The sequence below is a fragment of the Notolepis coatsorum genome (genome assembly GCF_963971535.1).
Source record: "Notolepis coatsorum genome assembly, chromosome: 2".
NCBI classification, from domain to species: Eukaryota; Metazoa; Chordata; class Actinopteri; order Aulopiformes; family Paralepididae; genus Notolepis; species Notolepis coatsorum.
The window spans coordinates 137,120,148-137,143,309 of record NC_140166.1 but is presented as its reverse complement, the minus strand read 5'-3'; the positions used below and the strand labels follow the sequence as shown (position 1 = coordinate 137,143,309).

Below are 23,162 nucleotides of genomic sequence, written 5' to 3'. Positions count from 1 at the left end.
GCTGGTGGTCTATCGCCCTGCTCTAAACCAAACGCTAACCTTAACCAACTTCGAAAGAGTCGCCAAGCTTAACCAGTGATAGAACTAGGCGTAACGCGATTGGCGCCGAGAGAAACGTCAGTGGCCAATCAGATCGCAGAAAACTGAAAATGGGTTGGTAAAAGCCTACACGCCCCCCAGCCACTGAACACGCAAATAAACATGTTCTTCCTACTGAAACTGCCTGCTTCTCTGCCTTAAAGTCCAAACTGTTACACAGTCTATCTATATTTTGTGATCCTGTGTGAAGGGGGGACTAGCAAAGTAAGATTTAGTTGACAGTGGCTCAGGAGGTAGAGCGGTCATCTGGTAATCGGAAGGTTCCTGGTTCGATTCCGGCTCCTCCCAGGCAGCGTGTTGAAGTGTCCTTGAGCAAGACACTTAACCCCGAACTTCTCCCGATGAGCGGGTCGGCACCTTGCATGGTCGCCTCCGCCTTCGGTGTGTGAATGTGTAAAATGTTAGATTTTTCTTTATAAAGTTCTTTGGATAAAAGCACTATATAAATGCACCATTATACGGTGTTTGATTGATTGAAAACTTTATTAACAGATTGCAGAATGGGTACAGTACAGCTCAATACATACACTGTACATTGGAATACTGACAAAGCCATACTTGGTCATTTACTGTACAACTGGGTTATGACATTTGTAGGGGCCAGTTTCGAATTGCAGTCTCCCGTAGGTGTTCTTTGAGAGTGTTTTTGAAAGTGGGTAGTGATTCACATTCCTTTACAGCTTTGGGTAGGGCGTTCCACATTGATGTGGCATAATTGCTAAACGTGTTTAGTCCCTTGTTTGAGCCGAATCTGGGTTTAACATGATTTGTGGAGCTCCCTCTGGTGTTGTGATCGTGGTATTCACTGACCTTTGGGAAGTATTTTGACATGTACATGGGTACCTTGGTCGTGTAGTGCATCTTGTAGACCAGGCCCATTGCAAGTTGCTGTACTCTGTCGTCTACTCTAAGCCATCCTAAGTTGTCAAAGTGGGCAGGTTGAGGTGGGTTCTAGGAGTCAGGTCAAGCAGTAGTCCGACTAGTTTGTTTTGAGATGTTTGTAATTTGGTTTTTAGTGCCTTTGAGGTGCTTTGGTACCATGAGGTGCAAGCATAGTCGTAGTACCCTTGAATGAGTGCTCCTGCCAGAGTCTTCAGGGTATTCTTGTTTACCAGAGAGGAGATCCGGTACAAGAATCGAGTTCGTTGGTTGACTTTTTCTTATTACATTGGATGGCATTTTGTCACAGGAAAGATTAGCCTCTAGCCTGGTAGGTTATTTCATCTTTCCTTGTGACAATATTGTCACCCACTGCAACTTGTTTAACTGTAAATGACAAATAAATATCTTGAACTACTACCGCTTCACTGGACTTCTTTTGTCTTTGTGCTTCTATTTAATTTATATCCCATTTTATTTTCACAACTAATGGACGTGAGGAAATACTTACGGGGAACTTCACAAAAAAAAAATAAGATATTTTGCACATCATCTCACCCGCACATTCATCTAGTTCAACAGTTATTGAGAGTAGTGTAACCGAGTGGATTTGAACCATAGAATCCACAGGCGGCCACACTAACCAGCTGAGCTAAAGGGTCAGACCCGTTAGCAGATGCTGATTGACTGCAACCGACTCGTTAGTAGTTTACTACTAACAGCTACTTACCGTCGTCTGTCCGTGGTCCTGTCAACTGGTGTAACGCGGTTATATTGCTGGGTTAAGTACTTCTATTCTATTCACATATATGCTTACCACTTGTATCTATTGCTATGTCCGCCCACTACAATCACACAAGCTGTCTAACGCCTGTCCCGTCTCCCTGTGAGTTGCTGTCCTGGAGTGCTGACCGGAGTGTCGGACGTCCCCTGATGAAGGCCGGGAGGATGCGACCCTCTCTGCGTGCCCTCCTGTCTCCGGAGGTCTCGTAGTGGTGACCGGAGTGCTGGACGTCCCGCAATGATGTCGGGGAGGTCGCGACCCTCTCTGCACCGCCCCCTATCTCCGGCTGTCTCTGAGCAATGACCGGAGTGTTGAATGTCCCGTGATTAAGACGGGGAGGACGCGACCCTCTTTGCGCCGCCCGTGCCTCAAATAGATTCGCTATCAGCTCTATCTTCAATCTTTCAAAATGTTCAGTTGCTATTGCATGCACTCATCTGTTTCACTACACACTTGAGTGCATGCTTACCAACTGCTAGTCTGAAACACTACTATCACCGACACCTAAGAAGGGAGATCCCCCCTTGAATGGCCCTTCTAAGGTTTCTCTCCTCCACACTGGCTGTGGAGCATTTTCCCCTATTGTTAGGTTTTAGTGAGTTTTTCCTTACCTTCGCGTGGGGTATGTCTGGGAGTGCTTGCATTCTTTCATTTATTTTAAATTAGTTGGACCTTATGGTGTTCTTGTTCTGTTCTTGACTTATTGTTATGTTTTCTTCTTGACTTGTTTAAAGAAGACATGTACGGCCCATGGGGACATTAACGTGTGTTGTCGGGCCTTATAAATAAATTTGATTTACAGTAGCAATACCTCATCTTATAGGGACTTATCATTTCACTGAGCTGTAATTAATGTGGCCACTAGTGATGTCATCGGGGATGAATCCTTGTATTGTGTTAATTACAGCTCCACAAAACGATGTAGATGAAACATTAGCAACACCATGTCTTATAGCGACTGCTACCTTATCATTTCATTGAGCTGTAATTAACAACACAAGGATTCAGTGTCCCTGATGACATCACTGGTGGCCATATTCAAACTCATTTACTCCCGATAACCGTCTGACTAAATTAATGTTTGACAAAACGGTTGTTTTTGGATGAGATTATGTGCAAAATAAACCAGCAGTGTTATTTGGTTAAGTGCACCTTTAAGGCTACAATGTATGCCCCACCTCCATTAGTTGCACATACTAAGCACATCAGGAACACAAAATATGATTACTGTTCTACCACTAAATAATACTACGTATGATATTAGTATGAGTAAATATCGAATGTGTAGCAATAATCTAAGAACATGTTAATTCTGTATTAAGAATTCCTAAACTTTTATAAAGTTAAAAGTGAAAATAGCTGTCCCCATTTGTTAAGACATATTCAAGATTTCTTTGACCATGTTTTTAATAAAACATTAACCCCAGGCTACTATAGGAGACATGTTATTTAAGAGGCATTCATTTAAAGTTTAACATTACCCGGTTAAGAATTCTTAATTATGGATCCCCCTCAACCCATTTATACCAGTTTTGTATATTGATGGCCGAAGAACAAAACCTCCGATATGAAAAATTATAATATTTGAGAAAGTGTTTGGACCAGGTATTAGTGCCTTGCAAAGTGCAGATATGAGGTTTTCCCCTTTTCTTTTTTATGCAGATAGGTTTCGTTCTTCGGCCATCGATATATAATAGATACTACATCAAGATTACACCTACAAGGATATAAAGCATTTCACAAATCCAGACACAATATATGGTCATCCAGAGGACCAGGTTGAGTGGCACATTGTTTGTTAGCAAACCCACACTGACAGCATAACTTACTAAGAAATGTTTCATTGAACAAATCAGGCACTAAAAGCTACCAAAGGAATTCCAGTTGACTGGTTTATTTCTTACTCAAATGTATGCATTTTGATAAATAGAAAAAAAGTCCCAAACATATTTTTTTTTCTATATCTGTACAGAGGTTATTTATGAACAACAGCTACACCAAAATGCATCCTCAAAAGTTTAATACAGACAATGTTAACTGAGACAAACAACACAAATGAACATTGTCGAATGTTCCTGACCATATCGAGTAATGAAGAGCGATACAATAGCCATGGAAAATACAAATCGATTAAAATAGCCTATTTACAAACCTATACAATGTTTAAGAATTTACAACTTAAGCGCAGATAGGGCACATAGGTCACATGTACTCCGTATGTTGGCCCTGGTTGCCAGAAGAATTTAGTCCATTGTCAACAGTACAGCAATGTGATGAACGAGGGTTTACAATTCATTCCACATTCAATCAGTGCAGAATACTCCACAGAGATACAAATGGTTAAATATTGTGTAACTGAAAATGTAGAAAATGTCAAGGATAAACTGTGTACATAACTGCCTTTTGCCGCGGTCACATCTATACAAATGCTTTTTTGCGACTCTCCACCAGTCAAATCACACAAAATGCTGCCTCGGGTCACTAGGTCAAAGTTCAAACGTAGTTCCAACTTTGACCTGCAAATTCGACTGGCCATATCTATGCTCAACCAATGAGGGAGCAGCTGAGACACCAGACGACATCATATCCAGTATAGCGCACTTTTGTCTGACCTGGGCATTAACCTGGTTGATTCTTATAGTTCATTGGCCACGTCGTAAACCTCAGCAAAAGTGCCATTTAAAAAAAAAAAAAATTTTAGAAAATATTTAGCAAACTATTGCAAATTGTGTCATATTGGATGGGTTCAAAGAGTTGAAAAAAAACTTTCTGGCACTGAAAGTACTACCGACGGGCCCTAGAATGTAAACGAAAAAATATTTCAAAATAAACGCATATCACTGTCCAATCTATTTGATCAAGAAATTTTATTCCCTGACAGACATTTAAAATCTCCCCTCTCGCCCTTTTTATGAGTTGATCTTTGTTTTGTATTAAACACTGAATATTTTCTAACATAATATACTATTGCGTCGGAGCTAATAAGGTTTTTATAACCAACATCAAAAGAACTGGAGCTTCCACCTAGAATCTGCATACAAAACTTTATACAAGAACTGGGAAAAATATACACAATATCATCGAGGGTTCCTAGGAGAGAACACGGAGGTTGAAATGTTATTCCACAATGTAATTCAGGTCGTAATACAAATTTGAATGAACCACATATCAAGACAGGAGAGGTATTAATTTTTTTCTTAATAGTCCATTTAGTAAAAATAACTTAAGAGGGTGGGGATGGAGTGTACGGTAGAAGTGAGCGACTACACGGAGGGAGTTGAATGAGTCTTCTGATGCTCCTCCAGGAGGTGGGGGAAGGCAAACGCTTTGTCACACTCATTGCACTCGTACACGATTTGGCCGACGTGGCTCTCCTGGTGCTGCCGAAGAGACGAATGGTGGCTGAACGACTTGTAGCACATGTCGCAGCGGTGATATCCGACCTCCTCCTCAGCGTGCTCCCTCATGTGCACGGACAGCTCCTGCGCCGTGTCCAACGCAACGGGGCACCGGGAACACTTGAAAGGCTTTTCGACTAGTGGGTTTTTGCGGTTTTTCCGATCGCTATCGATTTTCGCGCCGTGCCTCAGCACGTGTCTCCGGAGATACTTCTGCAGGTCAAAGGTTTTTCCGCAAAGCTCGCATTGGAACGGTCGTTCGCTGCGATGGTGTTTATTCTGATGCTCCAGGAGGCCGCTTTTGGAGGAGAATCGCTTTGAGCAAATGGGACAGTTATAGAAGTCCTCTCCGGTCACGTCAACCTCCTCCTCCTCCCCCCCCGTAGCCAGTTTAGAAGAGGCCTGGGCCTTGGCGGTCGACGGATGTGAATCTTCGCTCGTCCCATGTCGTCTACGGGAGCAGCGGTGCTGGCGGAAAGCGTCGCTGCCCAGGAAGCTCTCGCTGCACTCCGTGCACTCGTACTGAGTGCCTGCGGTCTGGTGGCAGCGCTCGTGTTCCTCAAGCTTTCTCTTGGAGGTATACGATAACTTGCAAATTTTGCATTCGTAGGTATCGTGAGAATGCACCGAGAAGTGATCTACCAATTTCAAGGCCTTCGCAAAGATCGCAGGGCAAAAGGAGCATTTGTAAATCTTCGGCGGTCCTTGCTCGTCTTTTGCCGAATTATCACTATCCCCGTGTCTCTTCAAATGGCTGATGTAATGCTGACGATAGGCAAAACTCATTTTACATTGAGTACACTTATAGATATAGGTTTGAGACGCGTGGTGGCTGTCCCTGTGCCTTTTCAGGTGAGATCCATGCAGGAAATGTTTATTACAGTCTGAACATGAAAATGGTCGCTCTTTAGCAGCCAGGCATCCATGCTCGGAAAGCTCCTCCGGGTCTTTGAAACGATCATGGCACACTCCACAGCGATACTTCAGTTGTTTTGGGGTTGTAGAAGATGATTCAGAAGGAGAGGTTGCCGGAGATGTTGTTTTCTTTGTTTGTGGTGCGATCGAAGTTGAGAGACTTCTACCAGGCTGGCTTTTTGAGTGGCTTTTCCGATGCTCAACTCGACTGCTCTTGCAGGAAAAGGTACGATTGCATATGTCACATGGAAAGTTGTCATCACGGTGGGAGGCCATATGATCCGCCAGGTGTGAAGGTCCTTTAAAGCTGAGGGAGCATTTGGGGCAGCGGTACGGCCGGCTCTTTCCGTGAGTATGCTTGTGTTTGCGCAATGCAAACAAAGAGACAAAGCCTCTGCTACATGTCTGACACTGAAACTCCGATTTGTGTGATCGCTGGTGCTGCTGCAACTGGGACGCGTGGAAGAAACATTTGCCGCATTCCGCACACTCGTGGGGCTTCTCTCCGAGGTGACACCGTTGGTGATCCACAAGGCTCTCCGATGCGTGGAACGTCTTGCCACAGACGTGGCAGGGGAAGTAGGGCGCAGAGTCCGAGTCGTTATCCTCACTGCCGTCGTTTTCATCTTCATTGTCTGTGTCACTTTCGCCGTCTGCGTTATTCTGTTCCTCCACAGGGCCATGAACATACTTGGGCCTCTTTGCGTTGCGATGTTTCATCCTGTAGTGTCTAGCGAGTGAGGTTTTAAGTGAGTAGCTCTGGTCACAGATATGACAAGTGTATACGTCTTTGGGATGCTCTTCATTGTAATGATTACATAAAGCATTACTACTGTTAAATCTTTGTTTGCACACCTTGCAAAGAAAATATTTGTTTGGGTCATGACTATCAACATCAAGCTCAGTTGTCTCATCAGCATGTGCCTTCAAATGTTTCTCAAGATATGACAGAGTGGCACATATCTTACCACACTTGGGACACATATGCCTCTTTTTCTTCTCTTGTTCCACTCGTCCGTGGTCTTCCAAGTGACTAATGAGCATCAAGCCATCTGTGAAGCTTTTATCACACTCTGAGCACTGGTACTGCACAGCTCTCTTTCGCTTCGATGAGCCACTCTGCTCCTGTTTTTCTGTGGAAGTCTGTGGCTGTGTGTCTTTTAACTCGTCCTTGCAGGAGAAGTTGGTCTGCAGAACCCCCGTGCCGGTCGTTTTGGAGCTTTGGTCGAACACCAGAACAGAGTCGTTCAGTGCCGGATCCATCTCAGAGGTGATGGGCACTACCGATTCAAGGTCAGTACCTTGGTCTTTCTTGGCAACTCTAAATCTACATTTCCTAGAGTGGTTTTTGTGTAGATTCTTATTCCAGAAGCCCTTTTTGCACATCTTGCAGATGAACGGGTATCGTCCCGAATGTACACGTATGTGGGCGATTAGACCTCCTTTACTCACAAAACGCATGTCGCAGTGCGGACACGGGAGGGGCTTGACGATCTCATCCTCGGAGCCGCTGTCTCGATCGAACAGTAGGTTCCCGTCACCGCTCAGCTGTCTGTCGCCGTATCCCTCATCTGAAGGCTCTTCCTTGATGCTCGTGAGTTGTTGCTGTAGAGGAGGAGCAGACGTCAGCGGCTTCAGAAGGGTCTTGTGTGCGTACAGAAAATGTTGCTGGAGCTGCGAGAACAACAGGAAGCGGGAACTGCAGCAAGCGCAAGAGAAGCCCTTAGGCGGGCTCGGCGGGGCGGGCTGTTGGCTGCGAGTAGGCAAATGTGTTTGGGTGCAACTCAGTTGATGGCTTTTAAGCATCTTTTTGGAAAAAGCCCCTCCGCATCTGTCACAAAGCACTGAATCTGTACCTTTTCTCTGGTCACATCTGCTTGAGTGGCGAAGCAAATAATCTTTTCTGATGAAGCCCTCGCCACAATCGTCACACTGGAATGGCTTCTCACCTGTGTGCAGGCGGGTGTGAACTTTCAATTGCTCGCCGCTTTTGAAAAATCGAGGGCAATATTCACAGGAATATTGGGACCGCTTTTCTTTAGAATAAGGCTGGATCCTCTGTAGGATTCGATTTGCCACTCGGGGTAGTGTTGTCCTATTTCCTCTCTGTGGACGGGATCCCACCTGCAACGGCTCGTTTGTTTTAATGGATGGTCTTTTGCATTTATTCAGCTTCTTGTGAGCTTTCAGAGACTTTTCATGACTGAATGACCCGTCACAGCGGGTGCAACTATATGATTTTTTTGGAGCAGTATGGAGCATGGCAGAGTGCCGGGCCAAATTGGTGGGACTGGAGAAACTTCTCGAACAGGTCTTGCAATCTAATGTTTGCCGCTTCCCTATATTCAGTTTGTCAAGTTTTTCTTTCCAATTCGTTCCGATGTCGTCTAGACTGATCTTTGGAATGCGGATTTCGATATGCTGTCTCTTCCCTTTGCAGCGAGTCTCATGCACTTTGAGATGATCATATCTGGAGAAGCAACTGTCACACGCTTTACAGCGATAAGGCTTGACTTCGGTGTGCGTTAGAATGTGCCGTCTCAGATTTCTAGACTTTGTAAAGGTCTTTGTACAGAACTTGCACTTGTAATCACCTTCGTCATCTGCTTGCCGTTTCGGTTTCTCATCCGACAAACTGGACATGAACAACAATTTAGTTGCGACTTCACCCTTGGTCTTCGACTGCCTTTCTCTGTAGTTGCCGTTGCAGAAGGCTTCGTGTTGCAAATACTGGGACTTGTGATCGTATTTCTGACCACAGTGCATACATGTGTAGGGTTGTTCTCTCGTATGTGAGAGATTGTGATGTCTCTGGAGATGTCTCAAGAGAAATGATCTGTACTTGAACTTTTGTGGACAGTGGGGGCAGTTGTGCAGAAAGATATTGGCTCCTGCTCCGATGGTGTTGGAAGCCTTTAGGTTGTGATTTTTTGACAGACCACGGTTATGATTTGATGAACCAACGTTGGGCTCCGAAGTATCATTGCAGTTTTTCTTATGACTCGTGATTTTTGTGCGTCCATAGAACCGATGACATTTTGAGCAGGGAAGTACCGTCTTTGATTTGTGGGCAACATGGTGTTTTCTCAAACGATGTGGTCTTGAAAATACCCGCGGACAGTAGGAACATATAAACTCTTTCTTAGCTCCAACAGGCTTAGGTTTAGTACGACACTTCTCTTGGTGAATTATAGTGTATTTCCTACTGCGAAATTGTTTCCCACAGCTTTGGCAGGGAAGAGGCTGCTGCAGATTTTGCGGTGTGGGCTCCTGCAACTCGGGTGCCTTCCCATCGTCGCGCTTGTGGTGGGCAGACAAATGTCTAATTAAATACACAGGGAACTGGAACTTCATTGGACAGTCTGGGCACTGAAGCATCCCCTTTTTAATATGAGATTGTCTGTGTTGAATTAATTCCCCGACGGTTGAAAGAATCTTCCTGCAAACGGTGCATTGTATCCTACGCTGGTGAACTAATCGGTGAGCGATCAGATAACACTCTTTCTTGAAACCCTTTCGGCATTCTAAACAGCGGTAAGGTCTTTCGCCTTTGTGGTTGTTTTCGTGTTTCTTCAGCGAGTGTGATGTGACGAAATTAGTTTTTCCACAAAATCTACAGGTGAAGGAAGAGCTGCTACGGTCTGCATTAGAAGGCAAGGCATCTTTGGACTCAGTCTCCATCTTGGACTCTCTCCCCCTCTTGGACTCTCTCTCCCTCTTGGAGTCTCTCTCCCTCTTGGACATAGAGATGGAACCAACATTTGAATGCCTGTACTTGAACAATTTGCCAGTGGTTTTAAACAACCTGTGTTTCTTCTCATGTCTGTATTTCCCAGAAGGATGCAAGAAAATAGCAGGACAAAGATTGCATTTATAGTGTGGCACAATCCGGTCCAGTTTAACCGCTGCGGCTGCAGCTGCAGGCATGAGTTTAGTCTCTTCATTGTTTTTCTTTGAAATCCCCTCCGTCTTTGAAAGCTGGCGGATATATTCCCTCAGGCATGAGTTATTTATGTGTCTACTTCTGTTGGACGCTAACGTGTAGGCGGTATGGCATAAGGGACATGGGAATTTGTTGGTGACCATCCCCCTGTTACCATATGTAATTTCTTTAACACAGTCACGCAAATGTCGATTCCTGTTGTAGAAGAACTTGAAAACACTTGGACAGAGAGGACATTTATATTTTCCTGCAGCCTTGGTTGCTTTGTGAACATGTGTATCTTTGGGACGTTCCGCACTTTGAGGGAATGCACTCGCGCCGCCCTTTCTCTGCCTGTGCACGTTATACTTGTGTTTGTATAGCTTGTCTACTGTTCTGAAGCACTTGCTACAAGTGTGGCACACAATACTCTTGGAGACATCCACAAGCTTCACAAAACATTCGCGTATATCGCCAGTCGAGCCGTCGGGCGCCCTCTTTATCGTTTTCACTCTGGCGATGGCGTTGGATTTGGAGTTCTTAATCAAAGCTGCGCGGCATCTCCGAGGCATACGCTCGTGTTTTCTGAGGCTGCTACCCTGTGCAAAGTATGTATCGCATTTGATGCACCTGTACGGTGTTGTGCCTGTGTGAGTTCGCATATGCTTGACGTAGTGAATAAACCTGTGATATGATAGAGAGCAGATTTTGCACTTGTACGGAGTACATTTATATTTTCTCTTCAGGGTATTACCCACAGGAAGCTCAGGCACCTCTTCGGTTACGCCACACCTTCTTCTGTGTTTTTCAGCTCGTCTGTCACTCGTCAAATAGATATTACAGGTTTGACAACATTTGAATTTGTGTTGCGAGTGGCAATGATGGTGGTGTTCAATTAGATGGTCTACATTCTGGGCAGTCTGTTGGCACTCTGCACACTGATATGCCTCATTTGCTGGTTCCGACGTCTTCAGGATAATGATCGGTTGCAGGCATTTCTGCATTTGCACGGAAGATTTGAACTGAACCGTTTGTGCCTCTAAATGCTCTGTGGTCTCCTCGTCATTTATGCCAGTATGATCTCCTTTGGTCGAATTAGATTCAGACCTCGTTTCATCAGCCTCGCAGTCAGACTCCTCACTTGAAAGCGGCTTGCCGAATAATGTTGGTTCTTGTTCAGGTGCTACGTTTTCCTCTCGAGGTGATTCCCTCGCATTTTCCAGAAATTCCCCATTAAAACCTGGTGGCTCTGTGTCCATTTGTTGTAGTGACTGCTCCTTCTTCAAACATGACTCCGAAAGATCAAAGCTGCTTTGTTCATCATTTTCACCAACAGGATCACTCTCACCGTCCTTTACAGGACCACTGTGAATGGTATCCTGTGATCTACTTGGACAAGACGAAGGGACTTGCAAACAGGATCCAACATTTTGACTGTTTTCCGATCGGTCAACGCCAGAGTCATCTTCACCAGCTGCATCCAAAGCATGTGCACACTCCCTCGGCATAACAGTGTCGTTTTGAATAATGGACTCCTTATTGCTCTGCAAATGTGAAGGTTCAGAAGTAGATGACGGCAATCTTTCATCCTGGTCGACCTTCTTCACGGTCGATTTCTCAACTCGACCGTCTGTGGAGATTGGACTGGGGCCTGGGTCTACATGCCCATCAATTACCTCCTCTTGATAATTTCCTTGCACTTTGCCATTAAGATCATCTTTTCCATCACCGTTTGGAGCAACTACAGTAGTCTCTTGGTCCAGATCTCCTTTACGGTACATCTCCTCACCATTCGAGTTATCTTTGTTGTCGTCCTTGGTCGAGTGTCCATGGCCACCTAAAGAGGCGTCTAGTTGTTTCTCTTGTACAAGCGCTCGTTCTTCTCCCTCCACACTTCGCCTCTGTTGTTGCTGGACTCTGGTCTCCTTATTACTCTGTGAATCTGAAGGTTCTGGGGTAGATGCCTGCAATTCATCGTCTCGATCAACCTTCCTCACGGTCGATTCATTATCTTGATAGTCTGTGGAGATTAAATGTGGGCGTGGGTCTTTATGCATATCAGACACATCCTCTTCATTTCCTTGCACTTTGCCTTCAAGATCATCCCTTCCATCACTGTTTGGAGCAACTACAGTGGTCTCTTGGTCTAAATCTTCTTTAGGGTACGTCTCATCGCCATTTGAGTTCTCTTTGTTGTCGTCCTCAGTTGAGTGTCCATGGCCACCTAAAGACGCATCTAGTCGTTTCTCTTGTACGAGCGCTCGTTCTTTTTCCTCCATACCTCGTCGCCTCTCTTGTTGCTGGACTTGGGTCTCATTATTCTGTGAATCTGAAGGTTCAGGGGTAGATGACTGCAATTCATCATCTCGATCAACCTTCCTCACCATCGATACATTATCTTGATCGTCAGTGGAGATTAAATGTGGGCCTGGGTCTTTGTGCGTATCAGACACATCCTCTTCATTTCCTTGCACTTTGCCTTCAAGATCATCCTTTCCATCACTGTTTGGAGCAACTACAGTGGTCTCTTGGTCTAAATCTTCTTTAGGGTACGTCTCGTCACCATTTGAGTTCTCTTTGTTGTCATCCTCGGTTGAGTGTCCATGGCCACCTAAAGACGCATCTAGTAGTTTCTCTTGTACGAGCGCTCGTTCTTCTCCCTCCATACCTCGTCGCCTCTCTTGTTGCTGGACTTGGGTCTCATTATTCTGTGAATCTGAAGGTTCAGGGGTAGATGACTGCAATTCATCATCTCGATCAACCTTCCTCACCATCGATACATTATCTTGATCGTCAGTGGAGATTAAATGTGGGCCTGGGTCTTTGTGCGTATCAGACACATCCTCTTCATTTCCTTGCACTTTGCCTTCAAGATCATCCTTTCCATCACTGTTTGGAGCAACTACAGTGGTCTCTTGGTCTAAATCTTCTTTAGGGTACGTCTCGTCACCATTTGAGTTCTCTTTGTTGTCGTCCTCAGTTGAGTGTCCATGGCCACCTAAAGACGCGTCTAGTAGTTTCTCTTGTACGAGCGCTCGTTCTTCTCCCTCCACACCTCGCCTCTCTTGTTGCTGGACTTGGGTCTCCTTATTACTCTGCGAATCTGAAGGTTCAGGGGTAGATGACTGCAATTCATCGTCTCGATCAACCTTCCTCACGGTCGATACATTATCTTGATCGTCAGTGGAGATTAAATGTGGGCCTGGGTCTTTGTGCATATAAGACACATCCTCTTCATTTCCTTGCACTTTGCATTCAAGATCATCCTTTCCATCACTGTTTGGAGCAACTACAGTGGTCTCTTGGTCTAGATCTCCTTTAGGGTACGTCTCGTCGCCATTTGAGTTCCGTTTGTTGTCATCCTTGGTTGAGTGTCCATGGCCAACTAAAGACGTGTGTAGTCGTTTCTCTTGTACGAGCTCTTGTTCTTCTCCCTCCTTACCTCGTCGCCTCTCTTGTTGCTGGACTTGGGTCTCCTTATTACTCTGTGAATCTGAAGGTTCAGGGGTAGATGACTGCAATTCATCATCTCGATCAATCTTCCTCACCATCGATACATTATCTTGATCGTCAGTGGAGATTAAATGTGGGCGTGGGTCTTTGTGCATATCAGACACTTCTTCATTTCCTTGCACTTTGCCATCGAGAAGAACTTTCTCTTCACTCTCAAGGGTAGACATGCTTATTGGAGCAACTACAGTCGCCTCTTGGTCAAGATCTTTAAGGTACGTCTGCGCTTCCTCTTCACCATTTAGCTTCCCTTCTTTCTCAGCCTTAGTTAAGTTTCCACAGTCACCTAAAGAAGTGTCCAGTTTCACCCCCTCCACATCTTGCTCCTCTTGTTGCTGCACTCGAGAATCATCATGTTCATTCGTATCCTCTTCGCTTTCACCGTCTGAAGTCGTCACACTTTCAGAAACGCCAGAGAGCTGATCATTTTGTCTCCTTTCCCCTGTACGATCAACCACATTTTCTTGTGTGCAACTCTCAGAGAAAGACGAACTTTGAACAACTAAAGGAGTCTCCTGTGTACTACTGTGACTTCTCGCGGGAGATGACGCATTGCCTGTAGAGGTAAAAGGCCATTGCCAAGTACCAGGTTTCTCAGTACCATGACTATTGTGACATGTAGTCATTTCATCCGAATTTCTGTTCATCAGTTTGCAAGACGATCGTGCTGCATTAGCGTCCGCTTCCGAGCAGTTACTGACATCAGAGTAGCCCTCGGCGTAGGGTGAATTCAACATTCCACAGTCTTGGTCATATCCATAAGCTACAGAGGAGGGGCAATGGCCTGATGTGGACAATCCAGAGAGATTACTACCCCTCCACCTCGGTGGAGGGCCATCGTTACCGGTTTGCTGTCCACCAGTTTGCCATTGCGTGTCACCATAGTATCTTTGATAAACACAGTCTGAACGACTAGTACTGGAGTTTGTGTAAAAGTTTGCATTGACGTTCAAGTTTGCGGAGGGGGTTTCTTGAGAATCCACCATATGGGGGAAGTCATGGTGTTCAGTGAGGCCCTCCGCTTGCTGGGAAAAGTTCTCCCCAGGATTTGAAGTCAAAGTCGTTGAATCCGATGATGGAGGCTGGAGGTTGGGGAAGTAGGAATCCCACTCGTGAGCCATGTTCTTCCACCGCTGGGCCCTGTGGCTTATCCTCCTTCAAATCCTGAAAAAGCAAAACATACACAATTATAGAAATACATCAAGCTACAATGAAAAACAAGAAAATGAATGCAATGCTTGCAATGAAAGCTTTTTTTCACTATATTGTGGATACTGATACTATTTATTTATTTTATGTTGTTTTCAATGTTAAGAATGAAGGAATTATTGGTAATGTGGATATTCTCCATTATATAATTTATGTATAAATTAATTTTCCCACTTGGAAGTAGCAAATAGGGGTAGGGCATGATAAGCTTAGGCTTATTCCTACTCCTCTTCGAACAGTGATATGTATATTTTTCGTTGTTTGTCTTTTTGTCTTTTTTATTATTATGTTCGGATTCATTCATTCAATAAGACAATCCAATTTGTAATTTCACATTGGGAAACAAATACTCACCACCTTCCATGTCTCATATGTTGACAAGATCCAAGCTGCAGTGCTTTACATCTAGACGTCACCTAGGGAAAGAAATAGGTATGGAGACGGATTTAGGCCTAGCCTTTATACACTTGAGGCAAGCCAAGTAACAAAGACATTAAGTCAGTTTAGATTCAAAATTGATTAGCAGCTAGAATTATTCCATCTTCAAAACATTATAATTTTTTGCTGGCACTCCTCTGAATAAATGCTCAAATACTTTTCATACGCTAGATTTGCAGCATTTGAATTTGGGGATGGGTAACCATTTCAAAATCATGGTCATATCTTATCGTAACCGATTTTTCGAAAATGGGAAACTCATAGTATACTCCGACTAGAGCCCGACCGATAGTGGATTTTTGGGGCTGGTATCTCAGCCGACACTCACAATTTTTGTTTAGCAAGGATCGATGCTGCCTGCATATAGGCAGAAACTTAAAAAACAGGAAAAATGGTTTCCAGCATAATTTACAAATAGTTAGCCTCATACGATAATTGCAGTCATTTTTTAGCCAAATTGAGATTTCTGCCTAACTGTAACTGTGCCTATGGCCTCAGCCAATCAGAATGCTTGTTACGTAAAAAAATCCCCATCTGCCTATTAAACTCACTCGTGTGACTTGTGCATTTTAATGTTACATACACAGATGGCGATTGCATGACATAGGCAAGTATAACTGGCTGCCTTAGGCCATGGTTAGACTAGGTGTTTTTGTTTTCGTTTTGTTGCCGAATGAATAAGTTTGCTGTCCCCGTTAAATAGAAATGCCGTTTTGGCAGGAAAACGCGTTGCCCTACTGACAACGCTGAAATTGTGTTTCCGCTTTGGAAAAACGCCAAAACTCGCCCACAACGAGTCGTGTAATCTGCATGGAGCCGTTGTTGCTCAACGCGCAGTAGATACCGGCATCTGCGTGCCCTCACCAACGTCCGGTGACAACAGAGCTGTCCCAAATAGCTGCAGCTACCATGTGTTGCCAAGTTATTGTTATAAGGACCCCAGTCCAAGCTACAACAGTCTGCATTCCCTTAACAATTGTTTGTATTGAGCCGTATTGTATTGTACCCATTCTGCAATATGTTAAATAAAGTTTACATCCATTCATTCTGCTAGCATTAACGATTGCATGAGCAGCTGGCTAACGTGAGGTAACGTTAGCTATCAGACCCTGTTAGCTCAAGCTCCTCTTTCAATCTTAACAAGCATTAAACAAAATGGCACAGTAATCTATTCACTTTTGTTTAATACACGAGGCGTTGTCTCTAATGTTATCTAGCTACCGATAGCTCCCGATATCATCAGTTTGGTGCTGGCTGGCTAACGTGAGCTAATGTTAGCTGCTAGCCACAATGCTTTTTTTTAAATCCACTTTTTCTCCCATTTTCTATATTTTCTCCCATCCCAATTTCGTATCATCCAATTCAACCCTCCCCCGTCACGAACGCTGTTTCTTGCCTCCCACAAGCCGGCTGCAATGTGGACTAAGTCATACATAGCACAAGTCCCCTCCGGTACTTGAGGTAACAGCAGTCGCATCTTTTCACCTGCGCAGCTCGATCTCTGTGGCGAGGAGTAACGCGTGGGAGGCTCACGCTGCCCCCGACACTTCCTGATTCTACTGCGCAGGCGCACCAACCGACCTGTAGGAGTCGCTGTCCACAACGCCCGATCCCCACCCATCAGTTTCCCACCCCCTAATACGGCCAATGTGTATTAGTATGAACGACCAGCTAAACTGAAAGCAATGTGGAGCGCTGGGCTCGAACAGGCAAGCCCAGCGTCTCCGTCATTCGTGGCGAGCGCCTTGCCCACTACGCCACGTAGCCGCCCACCTGCTAGCCACAATGCTATACTGTTATACTGGCATATTCCATTCACGTTAGCATGTAGCTAACAACGGCGATCTTTTTTTTTTAGACTAAACTATCCGCTCTTGGTAGTCACTTGTGTTGATGTTAGTTTTGTTTTATCAACAAATGAGAGGCAGAACACAGTGAATGTATCCGTTTTGTTTATTGCACTTTTATTACACTTTGCTGAAAAATAAGTGCTGCATTGTCTAAATAGGCATTTAAAGATGGCGGCTTGTTGACATTTCTTTGCAGGAAGTGTATTGGCACATTCAAGTTCTGATTGGTTGAAAATTGCCTTCATGTTCGCCACCTACTGCTTTGGCAGTGTACTACATCACTGCGCTCAGGTTGCAAAACGAATGTCTAACTCGGCTGCCGCTACGTTGCGACCTGGAAAAGCGAAACTCATCCTGAAAACGAAACGAAAACACCCTAGGTGTAACCTCTCCCTTAGTGCATGACATGTATGTATGTACGAGGAAAAAATGCCTAAGTCACGACATATTTAGTTTAAACGTTATTTCGTTACGCAATGGTTGTTGTGTTTTTGCAAACTTGTTGATACACCTTGTGGAACTTATTTTCAAAATATAAATTAAAAACGTACACATTTGCAGGAAATATTTATTTTTCCTTCTCATCCAAAAATCTTGAAAAATAATTATTGTACGAGGCTAACGAAATGAAACAATGAGGCTGAGGGGGTCCTACAGGACTGCTTTGAGACTGACTGGCAGATGTTTGAGGACCCCGTCATAGGCTATATAAGTACGTGCAATGTTGGTCCAAAAGCCAGTGTGCACCAACCCCAAAGAGCAGAACTCCGCTACGTGCGCCTTGTTTAAGCAACTAAGACATTTGCCGTGACAGAATCGTTTTTCATTTAGTCTTTATGACCCTATCATAGGGCTGGGCGATAAAACGATAACGATAACTATCGCGATAAATTATTTCCTCGAAATAAACATGAAACGTGGTCGCAAAGTTTCGATATATCGATTTTCCAAGCTTGGATATGAGCACACGCACTAACAACCAATCGGTGAAGGAGATGGCCGATAGAGGAAGGAGACCCGGAAGGAGGTAGGACTCTGTAAACAAGGCTGGCTATGGCTAATTAGCTTGCACGCCGCTATTTCACAGGTTACCTGCCGAGTTGGTGTGTGTTTTGAATTCTGAGGGTAACTGTTATAGTAGTGTGGGGTATACGGTGGACGTCGTTGCAATGAATTGGGCGGAACAGAGTATTTTAGGGTCATTTTTGAGTCATGAGATACTCCGCTTGAGATACTCCGCTCTGCTAACGTGCGCGGACTGATGACGACATCAATTCGACTCTCGAGACATTCACAGCAGCAAAACAAGTCAGCCCGCGTATCGGCGCCGGGCATAATAAGTTAATTAAACTTGACAGACATTATATCGACGATAATTATCGATATCGAGTTATATGAAAATAATTTTATAATTTTATCGCGATAACGTTTTTGGTCATATCGCCCAGCCCTACCCTATCACCATTATCCTTTCATAATGTTACGGCCGCTGCTGCTGCTGGAGCTGGACTGAGTCATGTGAGACAAGCCGGCGGCAGCAAGGCGCACGGAGCCGGCGAGAAACCACCGCCTCGCCCCGCTGGTGCTTCACAGCACGTCTCAGGCGAGAGTGTAAAGGGGGGCGTAATAGCATAGGTCAGTGGCCAATCAGAGCGCAAAACGGAAACCCGGAAACACAACTGGGTTGGTAAAAGCATACACGCGGCCTGACCTGCTTCTAAGTTCAGTGGCCTGACTGCACAAACAAATTTTACAAAATTTAAATAGTTTTTTTTCTTCTTTTTTTAAGTACCACCAGCAGTACCACTAGTGGTACGCGTACCACAGTTTGAGAACCACTGTGCTAGAATATTCCAGTAAATGCCGTTTATCACATAATCTATTTATTTTCCTTGAAAACGAGGGCTTTTGAAAATGCTATAAAACGAAAATGAACCGATAAAAAAACAATCCGTTTCGACAATGTTGACTGCAAACAAGTCATTGATAAACATCAGGCAGATTAGACACATAACCATAATTTAGGAGAGATTATGCGTTCACAACGCTATCATTGAAGTGGGTGCTGGCATTCAACGGAATGCTGGCATTCAATGTTAAATGGCTGGCACTCAAACTGTTAACCTACACACGACAAAAATAAACAAACTTCACTTCAATATGTGCGTGTATATTACTCATAGAAAAGGCTAAAGTCATATATTTACAGTAATTGCTTTCATCCATCAGCCACCTTGGCAGGTAGGCCAAAAAGTATTTTGAACCCTGCACATTCAAAGGGCCACTTCACCAAAAAGAAAATAATTATTAATTTGTAATTGTGCAATTAATTTTGCACATAATCTCACACACATCCCAAAACTCTTAAAACTGTTTTGTACACGTTCATTTAGTTCGACAGTTATTGAAAGTAAATGAGTTTGAATATGAACACCAGATAATGTGTTAATTACAGCTCAATGAAATTATATAAGGCAGCAGTCGCTATAAGACAAGGTATTGCTAATGTTTCATTCAACATCATTTCACTGAAATGTAATTAACACAACACAAGGATTCAATGTCCCGGATGACATCACTGGCGGCCACATTCAAACCCATTTACTCTCAATAACTGTCAAACTAAATGAATGTGTACAAAAGTGTGCACAAATTCTTTTCTTTTTTTGGAGAAGTGCCCCTTTAATGTACTTTTTGGCTTAATGCCCAGGTAGCTGAAAATGTTCCGGCCAGACAGGTTTTCTTTACCAGCCAAACACAATCAATTGACAGTCTAATTTATTAATTTCTTCTTTTTAAAAAATAAAATAAAATAAACATAATATAGACATCATCTATGATCATATTTGATACTCAATCAAGATAATATTGAAATTAAATTGGAATTGACAACAAGCAGACTAAAGACCAATGCATTAGACCTAATAAAAGGAGTATAACTGATGCCTTCTGAATTAGCAAAGAGCTTGTTGAACCACATTTCCAATGGAGTTAGTCAGCTGTGTTCGTCGACACTCACACACAAGCTAAACAGCCAATCTAAGCAAACAAATTATAAAATTGCTTGTGCAAGTCTCTCTCTCTCCCTCCCTATGCTCCACATAATGAAGCAAATATAACTGTCATATCTGCTATTGTAACACATAATAAAGCAAATATAACAGTCATATCTGCTATTGTTACACATAATGACGCAAATGTAACGGTCATATCTGCTATTGTAAAACATAATGAAGCAAATAACTGTCATATCTGCTATTGTAACACTGTAACTCCGTTGAACGAAGACAATGGAGTTTTCCTTCCTTCTCAGGAGGAAGGAAACAACCTAAGACATCATCCAACAGAGTAAGAACACCATTATTTATCCTATTAATTACTGTGCGTCCTACCCATCCCTACCCGTATGTGGAGGCTTATGGAAATGCCAATCAGCCATCAGAAAAGCAGACTTCATAACGGCCTATGCCCACAGTCGGAACCTACAGCGTCAGGCTCTTATTGAGACCTGGATAACGGCGGATAACTCAACGACGCCTGCAGCTAGATCTACAGCACCAGACATCCTCCCATTTCTAACGGCAACCATCAACTCCTCACTCATCTCTGGGATGGTTCCTACCTCTCCAAGACAAGCTCACACTGCTCATAAAAGAAACAACCCTGAACCCCACCATCATAGATAACAATCTCTCTTCTCTCTAAATCACTTAAACGTGCCGTATCCAACCAACTCACTGATTATTACAGAATAACCTCCTAGTCCTAGACCCAACTCAGTCAGGCTTCATGGCTGGTCACTCCACAGAGACGGCCCTCACAAGAGGCTCTTCACTTAGCAAGAGCGACAGGCCTCTCCTCTGTCCTGATTCTCCTGGACCTGTCAGCAGCCTTCGACACAGTCAGGGCACGAAATTTACTTTTTGACTCACCGGCCAGTGGCGGGTAGATGGGACAATTCTACCCGCCAAGCATATTTCTTACCGGCCAAAAAAAATTCACATTTTTGTGTCACATATACATTTTTTTCAGTACATTTCAAGTAGATAAGCTATTACGTTGAAGAATAGACACTTAAAGAGGCCAGAGTTAAATTTGTACTCCCTCTCTCTCTGAAGTGACTTCTCACTATCTGCAAACAGCTCCACTGTCTGTGTGTATACTTAGTAGCCTCCAGATGCAGCCAGGATTCTCCGGTGCTATTCCCTATTGGTCAAATGACATTCAGCATGCCTTGCCCTCAGCTAGAATACACATCGAATCTATGTTATAAGACATTGATATCAGGAGCTATCTGTAGCTACTGCTAGCCGGCTATATAACGTTAAGACAACGCCTCAGTGAACCATTTAGTTTACTGGGACATATAGAGCTAACGTGAGCTAACGTTGCCTACCGAGCGAACGGACTTCAACGGAGGTATTATGCACTCGACTATAATTGCTGGAGCATTTGTTGATATCAGCGGCTATCAGTAGCTAGCCAGCTAGATACCGTTAGACAATGCCTCATGTATTAAAACTAGGGATGTCCGATATTATCGGCCGATGCATTATGTGATATCAGAAAATATCGGTATCGGTTTCCATTACATTTCCATAACCTTTATTTACCCAGGCAGGCAAGTAAGAACAAATTCTGATTTTATTTATTGTCAAAAGTATGCATAATGTTGTGTTAATTCCACAATAAGAGATATGTAATGTTAATTACCTGAAATTATTCCGTTTTGGGGGGGGGGGGGGGGGGGGAACCCTGCATATATCGGTATCGGTTGATATCGGTATCGGAAATTAAGAGTTGGACAATATCGGTAAAAAAGCCAATATCGAGCATCCCTAATTAAAACTAAAAGTGAATAGTTGACTGGGTCATTGTTTAAACAGTAACGTTAGCTCACGGAGGTCCGCAATAGACTAGAGCAGACTGCCTCTGTGTTGATACGAGCAGAAGCGAGCAGAGCAGAAACGAGTCACATCCGCCCCAGGATATGACTCGTTGCCACGGGGTTTTTTCAAAATAAGAGTATCATATGAACCGAACGTTGCTAACTGCCGGAGCCATCGATATGACTGGAGCTGCGCTTGGGGCGGAAATGAGACCCGCACAGGATTTTCAAAATAAAAGTATCGATATGAATTACACACCAGGTGGCGGGCAGACCTCTCATTGTTAGTCGCCAAACTTAAAATATGCCCGCCATTGGCGGGCTCTAATTTCGTGCCCTGGACACATTCAACCATCAGTTGACTGTAGTCTCCCAAGGTGGGGGCATTAAGTGTAGGGTTGGGCACCGAAAACCGGTTCTAATAGGAACCGGTTCCTAACTTCCGGTTCTTCAAAAAATAAAAAATTCTCCTGCGAAATAAGCTGTGACCTGTTTTGACCTGCACCTCAAAGAATCTGAAGCTAGAATCGTTTAGAACAGGAATCGATATGGAGAATCGGAATCGTTCAAATCCAAACGATGCCCAACCCTAATTACCGGTAAGTGGGCCCCGCTAATGCCACACCTCATGCAGCTCACATGACACATTACAGGTAGAGAAGGACTTGGTCAGTCTCCCATTTAAAAAAAGGTCTCCGATCCTATTAAGCATGAGAAATAGGAGGCGTGGTGGGGGTTTAAAGATTAAACTGGACTTTTGAAGAAGTGTTTATTTATTGCACACATTGACAATGTCGTCATGCAGCGACACACATGCGCGACGGTGCATGACAGGTGGGTTGGTAGCCCTGCATAGAAATAACCAGTCTCAGGGCCAGGACCAGCAAGCTTTTCTGTATTTTTTTAATGCCATTTTGTATCTTTTTTTTTATTGATGTCACTGCTGCAAGGCCGAGGAGCCAGAGCGGAAGAATTTAACTCTTGTGCTTGTAGAAGGTATGGATGATGCGACAATGATGCTGAATCGTGCAGTTTCCATAGTTATCAGCCACGTACGGCTAAGCCTTATACACTGCCAGATTTGGGTAGTGACAACCAAAGTTATGAAGGAGAGTGAATGAGTATGGTACAGGAGAAGTTGTATGTGTATAAAGCAATGGGACACAGGTCACACATTACAAAAAAGCCATAACCATAACGACGTCAACAAAACAAAAATCCCCATGACATAAATATGCTAGCGTTTATTGGCTATTAAAGGAATTATATA

The 23,162-nt window shown here is 43.9% G+C and overlaps 1 protein-coding gene across 1 annotated transcript in view; it reads right to left on the bottom strand.

The window, feature by feature from the left end:
- Positions 1 to 3,640: 3,640 nt before the first annotated feature.
- LOC311222667 (uncharacterized protein) overlaps positions 3,641 to 23,162 on the bottom strand; it is a 34,213-nt gene continuing 14,691 nt past the window's right edge. The window contains exons 3-4 of the mRNA XM_084307263.1: positions 15,071 to 15,132; positions 3,641 to 14,671 (exon numbers count right to left, since the gene is read on the bottom strand). Coding sequence (XP_084163389.1) covers positions 5,026 to 14,628 — 9,603 coding nt within the window. The 5' untranslated portion in view covers positions 14,629 to 14,671; positions 15,071 to 15,132 and the 3' untranslated portion in view covers positions 3,641 to 5,025. The remainder of the gene's footprint in view (positions 14,672 to 15,070; positions 15,133 to 23,162) is intronic.